Source organism: Alligator sinensis, unplaced genomic scaffold, assembly GCF_000455745.1.
Source record: "Alligator sinensis unplaced genomic scaffold, ASM45574v1 scaffold204_1, whole genome shotgun sequence".
NCBI lineage: Eukaryota > Metazoa > Chordata > Crocodylia > Alligatoridae > Alligator > Alligator sinensis.
This window is the reverse complement of record NW_005842363.1, coordinates 352,920-371,867: the sequence shown is the minus strand read 5'-3', so window position 1 is coordinate 371,867 and position 18,948 is coordinate 352,920. Positions and strand designations below refer to the sequence as shown.

At 42.4% G+C, this 18,948-nt stretch overlaps 1 protein-coding gene across 1 annotated transcript in view; it reads right to left on the bottom strand.

The window, feature by feature from the left end:
* Positions 1–18,948, bottom strand: part of RORB (RAR related orphan receptor B) — a 58,749-nt gene that overhangs the window by 4,414 nt on the left and 35,387 nt on the right. Inside the window, exons 5-8 of the mRNA XM_006029198.1 lie at positions 15,635–15,756; positions 13,892–14,024; positions 12,098–12,205; positions 11,515–11,625 (exon numbers count right to left, since the gene is read on the bottom strand). Coding sequence (XP_006029260.1) covers positions 11,515–11,625; positions 12,098–12,205; positions 13,892–14,024; positions 15,635–15,756 — 474 coding nt within the window. The remainder of the gene's footprint in view (positions 1–11,514; positions 11,626–12,097; positions 12,206–13,891; positions 14,025–15,634; positions 15,757–18,948) is intronic.

Below are 18,948 nucleotides of genomic sequence, written 5' to 3'. Positions count from 1 at the left end.
TGTAGGCATCCACTCCACAGTCTGCTAGCTTCCCAATGAGGATAGGGTGCGAAACTGTGTCGAAGGCCTTCCTAAAGTCCAGGAAGATGACATCAGCCTCGGCTCCTGCATCCAGGCAGTGTGTGACCTGGTCATAGAAGGCTATAAGGTTTGTTAGGCAGGATCTACCTGTGACAAACCTGTGCTGGTTTCCCCTCAGCATCGTTTCCCCTGTTGGGCCTGCACAAATGTGTTCTTCGATTATTTTCTCTAGCATTTTCCCAGGAATAGAGGTAAGACTGACTGGCCTAAAGTTACCCGGCTCATCTCTTCTCCCTTTCTTGAAAATGGGCACCACATTGGCCCTTCTCCAGTCCTCAGGGACCTGGCCCAGAGCACCATGAGTGCTCGAACAGCTGTGCCAGTGGCTCATCTATGACACTGGCCAATTCTTTCAGCAGCCGTGGAGGAGGTCATCTGGGCCCGCTGACTTGTACCTATCCAGCTTCTCCAGGAGCTCCTTAACTATTTCAGAACTAACCGTAGGTGGACTGGTGCTCTGTGGACATCCAGCAATGATCGAGTTGGGGGAATTGGCTTGGAACTATAAACCAGGAATACTAACTTTCAGGGGACTATCCTATGCTGCCTGTAGGGTATTTTGAGTAGGGCCTCAGTTCCTTCTGTTGCAGCTGTTCCACTGTGTATAAAATACTTATTCACTGAGTGCATCTATGCATGTCCCTATGGTACCTTTGTTTCTGCGCCATCATTTAGTACTTCCTTTTGGAAGTACTAAATGATGGTGCAGTAACAGCCTGTACTACTCCATGTGCACTGTGCATGGCTAATTTTTAGCTGCTATGTTGCCATAGCAACATGCTATACCAAGAGAGTGCATTGCTACAGTGATGTAGCTGCAGTGTCATGGTATGTGTTCACTGATGCTACGGCGACATAGCATCATATGTAGATGTGCCCAATGAGACAGAAGATGCCCCCCTATCTTGGTAGACAGGGCACTTACCTGAAAGGTGACACCCCTGAATTCAAATGCCTGGCTTGAATTGTGCAGAAAATGGATTTGTGCAGAAAATGTTCACCTTTCAGCATAACCACGTAGGCTAAGAGCAGACATTCAAAAAGCCCCTAGCAGAAAGTGCTCTAACTACAGCACTTTACTTAAAGTACTATAAGTTAGAATACATTCCAACTAAATAGACATGCACTATTTGGTCAGGGGTGGGAAGCTTGGTGTCTTCCTGCACAAGCCAAAGTCAGCAGGCAGAGGGAACTCCCACATGCCTCCCAAGAGGTGCCAGAGCAGCCTCCCCAGCCCTGCTCCCCACCAGCTGGCAACTGTCAGCACTGGCTAGGGGCAGAGTGGGGGAACAGAGACCCCTCCCAGTCATGAGGTTCCCCCCAAAGCTTGCTAGCTGGAGTCTTTAGTGGGGGGCAGACCAGGTCCCTGTGGTGGTGGGGAGGGGGCTCACTCTCCCCTGGTCCTAGTTCCTGGGGTGGGGAAATGCCAATCTGGGCTGTCTTCTGTAGCTTCTGGCTGCTGCTGTCAAGAGGATGGGGCTGGGGGAAAGTGAACACCTCTGTCATGAGGATCCCCCTACAATTTGCTAGCTGGGGTCTTTTGGGGCATGGGCTGGCCCATGGTGTGGGGAGGGGGTTTCTCTTCCCCTCACCCAAGCCTCTTCACAGCAGTATCTAGTGTGTGGATACCTTTAACAGTGTTATGTATAAGTTGTTACATTGGCTGGGGGATTGTAGGAGGGAACAAAAGGCAAGTAAGCTAAGATGGCTTTTTGAATAAACAAGCTTTATCATTCTATAAGTTTAACTCCTTGGTCTGTTGAGAATAACACATGGTACTAGGAGCAGGGTGCAAAGAAAGACAGAAAAATGGAGTGTCTCAGAATTCCAGAGGCATTAAAGCTGTCTAGCAACGCAGCAGAAAACTGGAAGAAATTTAAGAAGAGCTCCACCATATATATGATGGCCAGTGGAGCTACAAGAAGGAAGATCCAGTCAAGGTAGTTATTTTATTTAAAATATAGCAGGCCCAGAAGCTCTTTCTCTTTATAATAGTCTACAGTTCTCAGAAGCAGAACAGAAAAGCTATGGCACAGTAATAAGACAGTTTGAGGCTATTGCATACCCAAATGAAACCTTTAAAAGTACAATTTCCACATGAGACAACAGAAAGAATATGAAACAATAGAGCAGTTTTTCAAAGACCTCAGACTGCTGAGCCAGACATGCAACTTTGGAGACTAGGGCTGTGCGAAACAGCACCATTTCGTTTCAACTACTGTTTCACCATTTCAATCGGACAGTGTTTCATTTCAAGTTTTGTTTTGTTTTGAAAGCACTGTTCTGTTTCGTTTTGTCAAAACTTTTACTGTTTCGATGCTCATTCAACATTTTGCCTTTAGGCTATAATGGGAAAGCACAAAACTGCCTATAACTTTGTCATTCGGAGGCAGATTTGGATGAAAACAGCAGGGATGGTAGCCCCTTCTGAAGGCATGAAGCCTGTCAAGTTTCAAAGAGATAGGTGTAGGGGTTTCTGAGACACTGCACCTCAAGCTGCTGTCAAGCAAAACTCATGACATGTATGACATTGTGTGTGTGTTAAAGTGTACCCTCACTGGTGCTGGGGCCTCAACATGACACAGTAGTGTGCCTCAATGAGGCCTCTCCTCCTCCCCTACAGCCTCAGCTTGGTCCACCACTTTAAATAAGAATAGGTAAAATAATAACTTAGTGAGGAGCAGCACAGTAGCATCAGCAGCATCTCAGGCAGCCAAACTGTGACAGAGCCTTTTTTTCCTCTGCTGAAGGAGCTTCTTCTCCAGCATGTGAGTTAAGGTGCGCCCTCACTGTATCCTTCCATTTATTGGATTGTGAACGTGTAAAACTCTAGGTTTGATTAGGGGATGGATGCCATTGAAGGACTAGAAAGCAAGAATATAGAAGAACTTTATGATGTGTTTCAAGGTATAGGGAAAATATCAACCAAGTACAAGACAGAATTAAGAGAACCAACACTCCCACCATACATGGTCCAAGAAATGTTCCCCTTGTACTAAGGGAGAAACTGAAAAAGGAATTAGATAGATTAGTTAAAATGGACATAATAAAATAAAGTAGAGCAACCAACTGCTTGGGTTCATTTGCTGGTCATAATAGAAAAAAGAAATGGATCCTTGAGATTGTATTTTGATCCTAAGCAAATGAACAGATACATCAAAAGGGAATATTTTCCCATTCCCACCAGGGAAGAGGTTTTTGGCAATGTGGCTGAAGCTAAGTATTTCTCCACTTTGGATGCGTCTTCTGGGTTTTGGCAAGTTCTAAGAAAAGAATAACCCTGGATTATATACTTTCAATACGCCCTTCAGGAGGTATTGCTTTTGCAGGCTTCCTTTTGACTGTGTTCTGCACCTGAAGTATTTCACAGAAAGGTGCAACACATTTTTGAAGATCTTGATGGAACTATGGTTTATATTGATGAGGTATTAGTTTGGGGAAATACTATGGAAGAACACAACTTCAGGCTAAGAAAGGCACTAGAAAGAGCTCACAGAGCAGGTTTGAAACTAAACAAACAAAAATGCAAATTCTGGATCAAAAAAAGGGGTGCAAATTGGTCCTTCAAGAGTTAAAACCATTACAAACATGCAACCCCCTACGAATAAGGAAGGAGTGCAAAGATTACTGGAAATGATCAATTTTGTAGAGAAATAGCTATGTAATGTATCAGAGCAGGCCAAACACCTTGGATCACTCCTACAAAAGAATGCTCAGTGGATATGGAAACATGAAGATGAAGCTGAATTTAAAAACTTGAAGGAAAAAATAATGAAAGGTCTGGTACTAAAATACTATGACCCTAAAAGATGCATTAAATTGTCAACAGATGCTCCTAAAGAAGGCATTGGAGTAGCTTTGCTTCAAAAACATGGGGATAACTAGAGACCAGTAGCATATGCATCTAGGGCACTCTTTAAGTCAGAGTGTCTATATGCACAAATTAAGAAAGAAAGTTTAGCTCTGGTATATGGCTGCAAAAAAGTTCCTGTGTTCATCTATGGGAAGTCTGTGATAGCTGAAACCGATCATAAACCTTTGGTAACTATAGCAAAGAAAGGGTTGTCAGATATGCCATCCAGATTACAGAGACTTTTCTTTCAACTGCAAATGTATAATCTATACACACAATACATGCCAGGAAAACATCTACTTATTGCGGATAGGTTGTCCAGATCATATGACACAATGGAAAATGACACAATTCCTGACTTGGATATAGTACATATTAATCTAATTAAAAGAGTGATTCCTGTCACAGATAAAATTTGGGCACTAATTTTAGAAGCTACTGCTCAAAAGTGATAACAGATATTTGTGTTGGTTGGTCTGGAAAACATACCTAGCCCCTACTCTCAGTTCAGGAAAGAACTGTCAGTACTGGATGGCATTTTGTTCAAAGGCTCACAACTTGTTCCAGCAGTGCATATTAAAAGATATGTTAAACAGAATACATGAGGGGCATCTAGGCATTGAAAAATGCAAAAGGAGAGCAAGGGGTGCTCTTTACTGGCCCAACATAAATAATGACAGAAGATGCTGTAAAGGCTTGTACAGCATGCCTAAAGTACAGATCAATGCAAAGAAAAGAGACATCATGGTCATGGAGGAGCCTGTAGCTCCACAATACCAAGTGGGCATTGACTTAGTTATGCATGCAGGAAAAAATTATGTATTAGTGCTGGATTATTATTCTCACTATCATGAAATTGCATTGCTTAAAAGCACAACAGCAAACCATGTCACAATTCACATCAAATCAAATTTTGCTAGACATGGGATTCTACAAATTGTGAAGACAACGGACCTTAATTCAATTCAACTGTCTTGATTTTAAAGAGTTTGCAAACAAATATGGATTCCGTCACAACACTTCAAGTCCTAAATACCTACAATCCAATAGTCTGGTGGGAAATGTACAAACAGTGAAGAAATTGTTGAAAAAAGCTACAGATGTTTCAACAGATTGTTGAAAAAAGCACACACTGATGTGTCACTCTTAAATTACAGGGCAACACCCATGAAACGGATTGTCCCTAGCAGAAATGCAGTTTAACAGGAAACTTAAACCTAGGCTGCCAAATTTTGTGCATGGTACTCATCAGAATGAAAAGCAAAACATGAAAACATTAAAAAAAGTCAACAAACTCAAACAAAAATGGTACTATGACAGGGGTTCGAGGGAGTTAGCATAGCTGCACAACAAAGATATGGTGCTTGTTTCAGATGGATGAATGTGGAAACAAAAAGCACTAGTTTCCCATCAAGTAGCGCTCAGATCCTATAAAGTAGTCACATTGGAAGGACAGGTATTGAGAAGGAACAGATAACACTTGAAGCTTGTGAAGGTGAGAAAGGAAGCAGCAGCATGAGATTCACCAAAAGAAACAAAACTAACAACAAAGCAACAAGAAATGACAGAGGAGACTGAAAATGACACAGAAGTCGAGACATCTGAACAAGGAAACCACACATGAACTGAACCAATAAGGACTGGTAATACAGAGAACCTGAGAAAATCACTTAGAGTTAAAAAGCCAATACAAAGACTAATAGAGACCTGTTAAGGTGTGCTTTAACAATGGGTTGAACTAAACTTCCAATGTTAGTATTACATGGGGATATGTTACATGTAAAGGGCGAAGATGTGTGGATATTTTTAAGAGTGTTATGTCTGAGTTGTTACATTGGCCTGGGGATTACAGGGCGGAACAGCAGACTGGTAGGTAATGTACTGCTCTCTGAAAACAAGCTGTAATCTTCTACAATTTTAACTCCTTGGGCTTTTGAGAATAACACAGCCAGGAGCAGTAGCCAGTTCCTGGTGCAATGAAACATGGGGCTGGGCAGCGTTGTTACTGTCAGGAGGCTTGGTGGGGGGAAAGGAAGCACTCCCCCCACCATCAGGGCCACCCACATTTTCCTAGCTGGGGCTTTTTGGGGGGCCAGGATGGGTCCCAGTGGTGGAAGGGGCTCCCTTCCCCCCCATCCCACCCCACCCCAAGCCTCTTGACAGTGACAGCCAGTAGAAGCAGGATGGGCAGCCTGGCCCACTGTTTCCCCACACTGAGAACTGTCAGGTGGCCCTGGCCCCCCAGTCCCTGAGCCAGCAAGCTACTGGGGGAAGCCTTGTGACAAGGTGCTTCCTTCTCTCCCCCGCCCCAGCTCTTGGCTGCAGTTTCTGGTGCAATGAAAAGCCAGAGCAGCCCTACTCTGGAGTTTCTGGCTTAAGTTGCTAGATCACTTGGGCTGGGGAGTAGGTGAATGGAGCCCCGATGCCATGTGGACCCAGCCTGCCTCCCCCACACCAAAGCCCCAAGTCAGCAAACTTGGGAGGAAGGGGGAGCTCATAGCAACGAGATCCATTCACCTACCCACCCCCCTGCCTGAGCAACCTGGCAGCTACAGCCAGAAGCATGCAGCATGGGACTGTTCCAGCTTTTCACTGCACTGCTGTGGCTGGGGTGGGGGGCAGAAAAGGGAGCCCCCCCACAGTGAGGGCCTACACACAGCTTGCTGGCTTGTGGGTTGGGGAGAAGCTGGGCTGGGTCCACACAGCATGGGGTTCCCTTCCCCCTCCCCTCCCCAGCTGCAGTTCCAGCATGTTCGCCAGCTGGTGCAGGGGCTGGGCTGGGGAGAGGAGCTGCTCTGCTAGCTGTTGCCATGAGAGAGACCCCAGAGTCCTTCCCCAACAGCACCCCCCAGCCAGATTGCAGCATGTTGTGGGTCCAGAGTGGCTTCAGGGACAGAACCCCCACTTCCTCTCCATGGCCAGGCTGCACATGGGGCTGGGATCAGCAGCTGTCACTGACTTGGGTAAGTGACAGCTGAGGAGGTAGGGCCAGCCCAGCACTCGGGCACAGCAAATGAAGCTACAGCAGCACTGTGCTGCTTGAGGCTAAAGCAGCACCGTACAATGCCTCCTGGGATGGTGGTGGTCATGCTCGATGGGATCTGGCACAGACATTCAATAAAGCGCTCTAACAGAAAGCACTTTAGGCTAGTATACATCTACCCAGGGTTAACTTAGAGTGGGATCCACCAGGGGCGATGCGTAGGGGGTGCACAGGGGTGCACATGCACCCCCAAAGAGTGCCAGTGCATCCCCAGACCGGCTGCGCTCCCTGTTTAGCCAGTGGAGCACCAGTGCAGGAGCACCAGTGCCTCCCCTGCAAGCACCAGCCAAGGAGTGGGGCCACCAGCAAAAGTGACTGTGCCGCTTCTGGAAGTGGCCACAGGAGTTCTGGAAGCGGTGTGTCTACTTTTGTGGTGAGTGAAATTGGCCATGTGATCGGCTGCTGGGGACTGCCCCAGCCAGCAGGATCAGCTGCCGAGGGACCCCCTCCCTGGTTGCTGACTGGTGTCAGGGAGGACATGAGGCCCCCTGACTCGAGAGGCACCAGACACCCATGGGATTTGCCATTTTTAAGTGCTTTATGTGCCGTGAATATCTGTTCTGTTATGGCTGTATAGCACTTCTTGCATGCTTAAAGCAGATTAAGTATAATGTCTGCACCTAGCCTTAAGCACTAGAATATTTGAAGATGGCCTCCATTGTGATAAGTTGCATCATGTTTCACTTTGAGTCACTGAGACAGAGAGCATGAGAATGCCTCTCTAGCTTGGTAGTTAGGGCACTCAGAGACTGGAGGCCCAGATCCAGTGTCAGTGAGAGTTCAGTTATTTATACAACACGAAGGACTATTAACAGGAAAGACTGAGTGCATCATTGTGAGAATACTAACCCAGTCTCTTGGGGATGCAAAGAGGGGAGGGCAATGTGGATGCAAAACCAATCAGAAGAGGGAATTAGACCTGGCTTTCATACATACATTGTGGGCATACTAACCCCTGAGCTATAGGTTAGAAAATAGAGAGCAAATGCTTATCCAGGAGTCTTATGGATCTTGATCTTAATTCTTTTAGGGTATTTTTGTTTTAAATATGTGAACAAAATAAAACATGTTGCATCAGGTCAAATGAATCATTTCGTGATGAATGGAATGAGATTTTCGAGTTTTCCATTTCATCCGGGAGGAAAAAAAACCCACACACTTTAAATTCAGTTCAATCTTATGTGGGTTGTTTGTTTTTTTTTAATTTTTCAGTTCAGTAGCTAAACTGAAAAATTGAATATTGGCACAGCCCTACTCATAACAGATAAATTGTTTTTCAAGGCACATATGCTGTTTCAACCCATCAGTCTTTTATCTCACCCTTGTGCTTCCAATTATAGAATGAAGTGCTTGGCACATATCACTTGCTTTTTGCATATGTTTCCTGATACAGGAAGAAGGAAAATAATAGCTTAAAAGTGCCTTTTTGTCTGTCTATAGGAAGAAGCCACCCTAGAAATGAAAGGTGGAACTGTGTTTTATTAGAGTAACTAGACCTTCACTTAGATTTGATTATACTGAACATGAGAATTTGGTAGCTGCTCCTGCTTATCTGTAGGACACAACTATATAAAGCATGGTGGAAATAGTTTCTGTTCAAAAGAGGTGCATCTCTGGTGTACTGTATCAGGACTAAAACGCATTAATAGAGTTAACGGGGAAGCTTTCACAACACTTGCCTGCAGTGCAGTTGGCTCAAAGCCAGTGCTGAATCATTCACTTTCTTAGCCACTAAATACATCCACAAACATTTTACAGAAAGCAGAAAAGAGTAAGAGATTCGCAGTCAACAGCAAGTACTAGCAGCAAGTAAAAGCTTTTGGTAATTTCTAAACTAAAATGGTGTTTAGAAGACCATATGGTGGAATCAATATTTTGATATCCTTGAACTGCCTACCTACAGCTAAACACATCTTATAAAAGGCTCTATCAAAATCCTTTCTGAAGGACTGAAGTCCTTCCTGAAGTCAATATGAGTCTTTCCAATATTTCAGTTGGCTCTGGATCAGGCCTAAAAGAAGGCACAATAATCTCAGAGTTGCTGGTATGTTTTGTGATCACATCTCACTTCCTAAGCCTGTATTTTCAGTCCCTTCCTCAATTGTTTGGGACACAATATTGGACAGAAATCTGATTTAACTGAAAGGTTATGATTTCTCTGAATGTTCTGTCTTAGCTTGATCCAAAAGCCCACTGAATGCAATGAAAAAAATCCCATTCGCTTCAATATCCCTTGGATTGGGTCCTATATTTTTAGCCAATTGTTTTAAGACATTAGATTAAGACATGACCTTTGATGAAGACAAAGAAAAAGAAAGGTTAAATCTCAGATCATAGGGGCTAGTGACAGACATTGCCAAATGAAGCGTATCAGCTGTCCTGGCACAACTAATCTCGCTTCATTGGGTGAAACACATGTGGCCTGTTGCCCTGTCCACTGATATTGTGGGACAGCAGGCATTGTGTTCTCTGCTTCCAGAGACATGTCCCTGGCAATCTCTGGAAATGCCAGGGGTGCATCTCAGGAAGTAGGAACCCCTGACTTGCCCTTCTTCCAGAGATGAACCCAACAGATCCTGGTGGTGTGGCTCTGGAAGTAGGGAAAACCAAACAGATGCTCACAAGGCTTGAGGGGCCCAATCCTGTTTGGAAATTCCTGGGGCATGCAGAACCAAGCCCCTCAAGCCCTGGGACAGTTGAAGAGTGCAGACAGCTCTGGGCCATCCATGCTGTCCTGCCATAAAGCAAATAGATGTCTGCTGAAATAAAGTGGCATAAATAATTGCTATCTTTTGTTGAGACCACATTGTTCTGCCACAAAGAGCACGGACATGTATTTGTTTTCACTTTGTGCCACCATAAACATTTTTAAGGCAATGCAAGGTGACGCCTTTTTCCTCCCAGGGTTTTCTACGCTGAAGCTTCTTTCTCCAGGTTATGTAGGCTTTGTACTCTAAAACAAAGCTCAGCTGGAGAGGTCTGCTGCTGATCTCACTTCTCTGAGTTATGTCCTGTCACTGAGAAACCTTCCAGCATGGGACAAACATCTTTGAAGAGCAGCCTTGCAGCAAACAAACCTATCTAAGAAGCCAAAGGTCCTGAACAGCATTAGCTACTCACTGGATCATCTCTTCCTGCATTATGCAAACTATCAAAGAACACAAATGTTCTTTCCTGTACTAATAACAGAGGCCAGAATCATTGCAGCAGCTGTTATTAATGAAGATACCATGCATGTTGACACCATCTGTGCTAGTCTAATTCCATCTAAAAGTAATCCCCTCCAGAGATGTGAAAAGGGGCAGAATGACCTAGAAGATGTCTGGGGCAGAACAGGATGAAAAATAAAATGATTATTGCTAGGGTTTTAAAAAAGGCCTGAAGAAGTTATACAAAAAATTAGAACTCTTGATTCCAAAATGATACCTTTTATTAGACCAACTGGAATAATAAAGTTCCAGTTGGTCTAATAAAAGGTATCACTTTGGAACCAAGAGTTCTAGTTTTTTGTATGTCTTTTTATCTCAGACCAACACAGCTACCAAGAACTACACCCATGAAGAAGTTAGACACCCAATATCCATTAACGTTTATTGAGAATTAGGTGTATAACTCCCTTAGGCACTTTTTATAATTCCTCCACTAATGTGTGAACATGTCTTAAAAATCCAGCTTGTGCTCTGATCCAACCCCCCATGTTTAAAACCTTTAATCTGCTTTGCCATGAACATTCATGCAGGCAGTGTTTATTTAAACACACATGCTTGGGGAGATGTTATGTGTCGTTTTGTGTACCAATGAGCAAATTCTCATCAAATGAGCATCTCGTATTGTGTCCTGGATGCAGGTGGGTAGCCCAAAGCAGTCCCTTGGCCATCCTGCTCCCATCCTCCAGAAAGAGCTAGTTACAACTGCAGTTCCTACACTCTCTAAAAGGCACAGCTCATTCCTTAGGTTCCTTCTATCTTAAAGTGGTTAGAGGAAAGCTGAGCCCTTGTACTGCTTGGAAATCCTACGGAGAACATGTATCCATTAGGAACAGTCTTTCCTCAAGCTCCACCTGAGGGAACATTGTTCTCCACCATACTCCATACTTCCTTTGCCTATTACAGGATATACATTCTGGCCCTTAATCTCTTTTTCATGTTCCTGCATTTACACTTTCATCTTATGGCAATGTTGTGAGTGCTGATGAGACAATTCTTGGCTCACACCCAGCCACTTATTTTTTAGTTTAAGTACTGAACAGCTGGCTAGAATAGTTCTGCATACCTGGTAGGCCATACAATCTGCCTAGCTGTGGCTCTTTGGGCTGCTGTAGCCATATTTTAATTCAAGTCTATTTCCAGTAGGTCTAACTACTGTCAGTGTAAGTACTGAAGAAAGCTTTAGGGTAAATGAGAATGATCAAGACATTCTTCAATTACTTAGTGTGCCAGTTTAGGTAGGAACCACAGCTGTTTATATAGGCAAAAAATGTGAACAAGGAGGCAGTAAAAAAGAAGATTCATTAAAGTATTTGGAGAAAACAAATTACCTGGTGATATCAGAACAGCAGATGAAAACAAGGCAATCTCCTCTTCAGTCAGCTGTAAGGAACATAAATTCTTTGCAAAGTCAAATGCTTCATTCACCAGATCATCAGAACCTATAGACCACAGAGGACAAAGTCAATACTAGAAATGTATCAGCTCTTAAGCTAGTTTGCAAATCTGTTTGCTATGATGCCAAGTAAAAGTGTGGGTACATGTGGGGGAGAGAAAGTGCTTTGGTTAAGTGAACACTTTCGTACATCACAACATCAAGCACAAATTGAGTTTGGGATAAAAATCTCTAAGAACTAAATTTCAGAGTCTTTATTCATATTTTATTCAATCACTATATGGCATTGTGGGAAGCATCTTGCTTTTCCACAGTGCTCTTTCCACTGGAATAAAAACATTGTATCACCACTAGCAGCTAATGGAGTTACTTTAGCTCAAGTGCTGATGCTGAGTGGTCATTGGTCATGCTCAAATTTACTAAAGAGTGTTGTTGGGGTATTGTTACATGTAGAAAGGCAAATCTATAGCTCACTCTAGCATTTGTTAGACTATATGGAAATAAAAAAGCAAACCTACCCAAGGCTTTGAACATTTGCATTCCTCCATACTTTCCTTCAAACAGAACGGTGTTGTTGAGTGGGTTGAAGGCACGGCACATTCTCACCAAAACCACTTCCAAGCAGCCTGTTGGACATCAGAAAGAACATGATTCACACAAAGCATTCGCACAAAAAATACTTCACAGAAAGATACTTAGGCATCTCAAGGCATTTTTTGAAGTAAAAGTTGCTATATCTAAAAAAAAAATCTCCTGGTAAACAAGAATTAAAAATGATTTCAGGCACAACTAATGTATTTCCTCTGGCTTTTGGAGAAAGCTAACCACCCAATCTCTCTAGCTTGACCAGAGAATATAACAATTCACAGTCAACCCCACATCCTGATAATGTAGGCTTCTACTCTTGATTGAAACAATGCAGGTTGCCAGGGTGACAATAATTGCAACTTTAACACTGGTCAAACATCTTTTGATGTATAGTTTTTTCCACTGGAAACTACACTTCCATTCAATATTCTCCAACCACTTTTCAATGCTTCTAACCTTTGGAAGTGTCAGATTCAAATGGTTAAAATTGAAACTATGATTTTGTTTTCAAAAACAGAAATGTTAGGGGATTTTCCATAAAAATTATGGACAAATTGCAAATTTACAAATCCCCCACATTTATTTACAATTTCACATCTTTTGCTATTTGAAAACTCTTCTGACAGTAAGTTAATATAAAACTGAAAATTCTACTTTTTAAAAATGAAACGTGCACCCCCTGGCATTTCCCTCATGTAACTGAAAAAGTTAACAAAGGGTGAAAAATAGAGATTTCCCCTATTTCTCACACTTTCCTACTATTTCCCACAGGGAAAAAAAGTGGGGACATGGATCCTGTTGGTTTTCTCTACTTCACCCTGGCTCCATGATCTTAGTTTGATAAAGAAGTCACATCCTTCCTAGTAAGGAGGATGAAAGAACATAGCTTTCCAGAATGGCCATACAATTTTTTCTTGGACCACATGAAGTGCACCTCTAGCTCAAAGAAAACTCTGACAAGCCCAGGAAGCAGAATGCTGGCATGACAGGGTAATGCACTTAATTACCAGTACTGCCTTGTCCCATTGAATTAAATTAAATTATTGCAGGGTCACGGTAAATTTAATCAGAATCCCTAACAACTAAATGTCGTCAGAGTGCATCAGCGAATGATTATTCTAAAAGAGGGAGAGACAATCACTGGTTGCCATGATGGAAAAACTCCCCTGCCCCCATGCACATGTGCGCACACACATACACAGAACAACTGTGTCATTACGTTCTGTCACCATCCAGCCTCTCATTCCAATAGTAACCGGTGCCAGCAGGGATTCCTCCTTCTGAGCACTGGCTGGAGGGTACTGCTATAGCCTCATTAAAATGATTAGAAATGACCACAGAAGCAGGGCCTATTTAGCCTGGATTTGCTCCAGGCTAAATCCACTAAAGACAAGTGGTGATTTTTAAGGGGCAGTAGCATGCAGATTTAGCCAACACAATTGACTAATTCCTTGTACTGCACCTCAAGTTAGGCATTGCAGCTTCTGCAATTAGTAGTACATTTTTCTACAAACACTAATCACAATTGGCTTTGGAGAACAGGGGATGAGAATATCATACCGGCACAAAAAGTCATGTAGGCATTAAACAGTTGAGGAGGGCTGGATGGGATAGAGAGAAGTGAAGTTTATTTAAAGGGAAAATGATGTTCAAAACAAGCATTGACACACATTTCTAATTTGGCATGTTTTAAACTAAATCTCCAGCCACTGACCTCCACTTACCTGACTTAAGGAGTAGAATTTGATCATTTTGACAGAGCTCCATGAAGCCTGTTATCCGCTTTGCAAACTCCACCACATACTGAATAGCATGAGTGATCTGAATGGCACACTGCTGCCACAGTGCTTCTCTTGTCTTCCAGGGAAAATATGCATTAAAAAGGAAAGCAATGAGCAAGTAGACTCTTCAGAGGCTAAAGAACATAATGTTGTCTCACACAAAATGGGCTGTTTATATTTTCTTATAGGCAAAGCTGGAAGTAGCTCCTATTATTAAGGTTGAATGACACTTCCCATTATAAAACTGTTTCTGTAATGCATCTGGTCTTATCTCTGGTGTTACCTGACTTCTGAGAGTCTGATTTTGAAATGCTAAAATGTTCTTTTAGTGGAGGTGTTTTTGTGGAATATACATACACACATATGTGTGTGAGTGTGCGTGGGTGTATAAAGCTAGTGATGATTAAGGAATTTAAATATGCAAATATATTTCTAGCAGCAGAGAAATAATGCTACTGAGTTACCTGCCAAAAAATTCTGGTAAGTTTAATAAACTTCTCAAAATAATTAAAGTGTGATTACAGTTGAACAATAACTGCACACAGTTAGCGGAATCTCTGGGAAAACATAGGGGACTGACAGACGTGAAGCTCCCCGTTGTAACTCATGGCACTTTATAGGAAGTGCCATGAGTTACAGCTATCCCTAGGACCCGACAAATGTTCACTGATGGGTCCTGGGGACTGGGAGATGAACTGCAGTTTAGAGCAGCTGCCCACTCTCCCCTAGCCCCACCTTTCCTCCCTCCAAGCTCTAGTACTGTTGCTGGAATGGGGGCGGGGGGAGGAGGGGGCTCATTCTAGGGGTTGCCTAGCTGATGCTGGAGGTGGGGGACTCCAGTCCACCTGCCCCACTCTCCAGCACCAACTGGGCAACCCCCAGAATGAGCTCCCTCCACTCACTCCCCACCCTCCCATTCTGACACCAGTATGGAAGCAGAGCTCCTGGCCGCACTGGCAGATGTTAATGAAGGTGCTCCTGCACAATTGGGCATTTTTAAAGTGTTCTGCAGCCATGCACTTCTGTCAGTGCATGGATGTAGAATCCTTTTCAGTGGCCAATTGTGTAACCAACTGTCATATCTGTCAGCACCACTGTCACATCTGTCAGCACCCATATTACTCTTCTGTGAGTTTTTCTGCTGTGCCTTTCATTCACTTGGGCTTATTTTACTGGCTACAGTAAGTTCATTTCTGTTGGAATTGCAGAGCCACAGATGTCAACAAATCAAACTGGCCTCTGTTTTGTCTTGTACATGATAAACTAAATTGTCAGCTATATTCTGACTGCAGAATCATTACTATGGATGAAAATGATTTTTATGGACTAAGTTGTATTTGAAGGGCTGCTAGTGAAAGACATTTTCTGAACACATTTTATATGCAAATAACACATTAAAACAAAACTATCTTCTCTAAAAAAATTTCCAACATATAGGATTCAAGCCTTCTCTTTTGGAGAAATGATTAATCCACAGATTAGTTAGGGAAAACTCATTTTATGACCTTGCAATGGCCCTGATCACACTAAGGTTTTAGTTGCCAAATTCCTCTAATATCAAATTGCTCTTTCCCACTCCAAGGGTGTGGACCCTTAGTGGGCATTGATAAGCAAGTCCTTACCAGACATGCTGCACTAAATCTCTATAAAACTGAAGCAAGAGAAGAAATGTTAATGGGATTGTACCTTGCTCTGATAAACTTTAATTTCTTCGTATGTGTGGGTCTGCCACGCTAGCTGGTGTAGTTCTTCCACTGTATATTGACATGTCTCCAAATGGGACTTAATGATATTCTGTGCAATTCGATCTGAGGAGGAGGGAAAAATGAAAAGCCTACATGAAAAGTCAGAATGAGTAGTAACATGTACTCACACAATTTTGAAGACATAAAATCAGGTGGAGACCGATGATTGATCAGGAACACAATATACTTTATGGCACAGGGAAATGCCTCTACTTCAGATGCTGCATTTCTCCATGTGAAATGTCTTCATACTTGGTAACTGAGGGTTAGCTAACTCAGAGTCCCAAAGCAGGATAGCTGCTTTAGGCTAGCATTCTGTTCAGGCTATGCACCTCAGACATTCAAAAAGCCCCAGGTGGAATCAAGCTAATTTATGTGGTTTTCTGTAAGCAGCATGGTTTAGATCAGTAGTGAACAGAACAGACATCTGTGGGAGGGTATGGGGGTTGGGGGTGGTGGCAACTCTTAAACTGGGCTCCACCATTTTTAAACCAGTCTGTGTGCACCAAACTTCTGTTTGTTACAGGTGTTGATGGTTTCTGATCACTTATACCAATAAAGTTTAATGTCTGTACCTGATTATTATGATCAATGGTAAAACACCTGTCAGTTTCATTTGGGGTGTTGCCATTACACTCAATGGAATCAGAGGTAATCTAATACGTGAAACTTCCCTTCCATGTTTCCCATTCCATCATCATACCCACTGTTCTAGAGAACATCTGACATGACATGATACAGTGACGGTTCTGGTTCCCCATTTTTGCTGAGCCTATTCAAAGTAATCAGATCATTATACATCTGGTGGTTTGGCTAGAACAGAAACCTCTGCTTCTGTGAGCAGTGTTAGCTACTCTTCTCAACTGGGCAACAACAGAAGCACCCTCAGTTAAACCACACACATTTTCATTCACGGACTCACTCTTTTTATGCAGTTAAGGTAAGGCTGTATTTGGCTGCCATGTTCCTGGGTAAAGGAACATGAACTTCTTACCTCTGTTCCCTAAAATCCTCTGCATCTATTGGGCATAATTATATTAATTACAATTCCTCCTACTATGAATTGCAAAAAGAGAAGATGAGGTGTTGGGGCCATGCTTCTCTGTTCATGCTGGTTAGCAGGCTTGGCTAAGCATGCTGCGTCCCTGAATTGGTGTACTAATAGGCATGCTGCTTTGGAAAGATCTGCGAGAATTGTTGCCTCTCTAAGGACCCCTTTCACTAGGATTTGTACCTTCTCCATTTTAGGACCTACAAAGGTACAACTGAGCACTTAGGAAGATTGCCAGAGGCAAGAACCGTTTGCTTTCCACAAACATTTCCAGGAGGAATTCATTCATGCTGAAATTTGAAAATACTTTGAAAGGCGCTATTAGAAATGCAAGTTTTATTTATTTTTTTAGTCCTGAAGCCCAGAAAACTATAGGTCTAATAAAGTGTAGTGCTTAGATTTCAGCCTATGGCTTATCTTGTTGGCCAAAAGAAGTGATAACCAAAAGAAATAATAAAAATGAAACAGTGGCTGCAGAACCTCGCATACAAGTCAATAGGGAATTACACCAGCACAGTAACCAGATTTGGCCATGGGAGAGAAGAGGAACATCATGGTTTCCTCCTCTTCATTCATATAGGTAAAGTCCTGTGTATGGTTTGGGGCTCCCAAAATATTAGTGAGTTTCTGTAACCAGCTTTTAATTGCATTTAAAACGGCTAAGGAGAAAGAAAACTGGAAAACAAGCATCAGAACAGGTGAATGTAATAATTGAGAAGTACGTTTATTGTAGCCGCTGTTACAGAAGTGCTCTGTAAGTGAAAGACGTCTATTTTTATGCAACAGTTAATAGATATGGATGAAGTAGCTGGTCTCCAAGCATGGTTCCAGGGTTTTGTAGGACAAATAAATCTCGTTGTGCACTGCAGCTGGCTTCTTTTGTGCAGCTCTTCCCATGAAACTCTTTAACAGTGGCAGTGCTACACTGCAGCTTCATGATGGCAGAACAGACACAGGTAGTAACAACAACAAGTAGTGCATATACATTAGCGACTACAGGAGGGGGACGATCCAATATTCTTGTCCAGGAGGAACAGGTGGACCCCTTATCCCCAGGTACCAGGCTGCCCTACTTTTGGCAAAACAACACACTGATTGTCTAGCATGTTGAATGGAAGGACTTCTGAAGTGCTAAAGGAAACTGAAATTTTCTCTCCCCTCCTTTTTCTCTCTCTCACCAGAATCAGGGAAGGGTCATTTTTAAATACATACAATTAAAGACAAAATACTGTTATAAATTGCAAGCCTCAGTTTTTATCCATTAGAATATGACCTGTTTTTTAAAAAAAATACATTTCCAAATAAGAACAATAAAAACCACATATCAGAAATACTGACCATTCATCATAGCAAAGCACAACCCTTTTTTTTTTTAAAAGAAGATAGTTCAAAGAAGCCCAAATGAAAAAAGTGGCAGGTTTCCTGCTTTTTCTATTAAACTCATCCAGTTGAATCCATGTATTGAAGCAAATAAAGATCAGTCTTCAATGTTACTCAGTTGATTTGGATATCAGCCATACCTAGGTGTAACAGGCTGTGGGGGTGGGAGTTTCATTCTATAGTCTAATTTTTTCTAACTTCTATGATTGTAAGCTTAGTCCTTATTGTTACTCAGCCATAACACTGTGTACATTAATAGTAACAATACAATGTTAGCTGAAAACATATTGACCTATAGCAAACCTGATTGGAGGAGTTAAGCTCCATCTGTCGGGTGTATTATGTATGTTATAGAAAGGCTATGGATGGAACTGAAACGCTGTCATGGAAACATATAAGTCTTGCTGGCAGTGGAAGCATGGTTAACTTATGTTACATTTTCCCAGTCTATACTATTAAGCCCTATGTTGTCACTGGCTAGTGCATTTCTTTTCTTTTTGACTACTTCCAAGTCCTTGCTTATGACTCCTCTTGACTCCCACTTTTCCTTATACGAAGCATACATTATTCATATCTTTGATAAAAAGAAACTAAAAGGAAGAATTACTGCCTAGCCAGCATGGGTGGGAAGTGGTGGGAGGGGGGAGAGAGCTTACAATTCTCAGTCAGAATGAGGCAGATGAATGCCTAACAATTTCTGAATAACATATACCTGTTTTCATTTACTAGCCTTGAAGTACACCTATTTATTATAGCTCCTGATACAGGAAGCATCACTGATACATTCAACTTTTGCTTTTATTTATATATTTATTTTAGGATGA